General features: G+C 63.0%; 1 protein-coding gene across 1 annotated transcript; it reads left to right on the top strand.

Moving 5' to 3' along the window:
• Nucleotides 1-2: 2 nt before the first annotated feature.
• H257_18090 (hypothetical protein) lies at nucleotides 3-491 on the top strand (the record flags this gene model as incomplete). The annotated part of the gene is made up of 2 exons (XM_009847101.1): nucleotides 3-20; nucleotides 63-491. 2 exons carry the CDS (start codon nucleotides 3-5, stop codon nucleotides 489-491), a joined length of 447 nt encoding a protein of 148 aa, XP_009845403.1.
• Nucleotides 492-665: the final 174 nt, after the last annotated feature.

The raw sequence follows: 665 nt of genomic DNA, 5'->3' as shown, positions 1-665 counted from the left end.
GAATGCGGCGCGCTCTTGAGGTAAGGACGCTCTTGTCGCTGCGTCTGATCTCCATGTTGTAGTTGGCCCGTCTTGGATCAAGTACTGGCGGCCTGCGGGTGCCCAACGTGCGCCAAGCACTGCCGGGGTTTGCGATGGGGTCGAGACCGGCTCCGAGTGGGGCGCCGACGAAGCGAACGGCGGCAGAGTCGACTCAGGAGTCGAAGCGTCGTGCGGGGCTTGAACGCCGCAGCCCGTGGTATGTCGACCCGAGGGGAGCGCGGATGGCGGCCGGACCACCTGATGCGGGGTACTGTGGGGCTCCGCAGGCCCCGTCTGTGGTTGTGGGGACGCCTTCGGTTCCGGTGGCGGCCCCGGTGAAGCGGGAATGGAAGCAGGAGTCGGCGTCATCGGCCGAGGATGGGCAAGTGGCAGAGGAGTCGGAGGAGGACTTCGGGGATGAGCCGCCGCGGAGTCCAAGTGACCGCCTTCCGTCGTTGCATCGCTGGTAGTTGTAGGAGTAAGGTATAATTTGAGTTTTCCTACATAGAAGGTTGGGTGGATCTGCCAAGCTGGTGGCAGGTCGAGGGTGTATGTAGTCGGCCTGACAACTTTCTTGACGGCAAAGGGGCCGTGCCATGCGCTTCGCAACTTGATGTTGTGTTGGCCGCTGTCGCGGAATGCAT

This window comes from Aphanomyces astaci, assembly GCF_000520075.1.
Source record: "Aphanomyces astaci strain APO3 unplaced genomic scaffold supercont1.136, whole genome shotgun sequence".
In the NCBI taxonomy this organism is placed as follows: domain Eukaryota; phylum Oomycota; class Saprolegniomycetes; order Saprolegniales; family Verrucalvaceae; genus Aphanomyces; species Aphanomyces astaci.
Note: the sequence above shows the minus strand (reverse complement) of the source record. Positions and strands in the feature narration are given on the sequence as shown.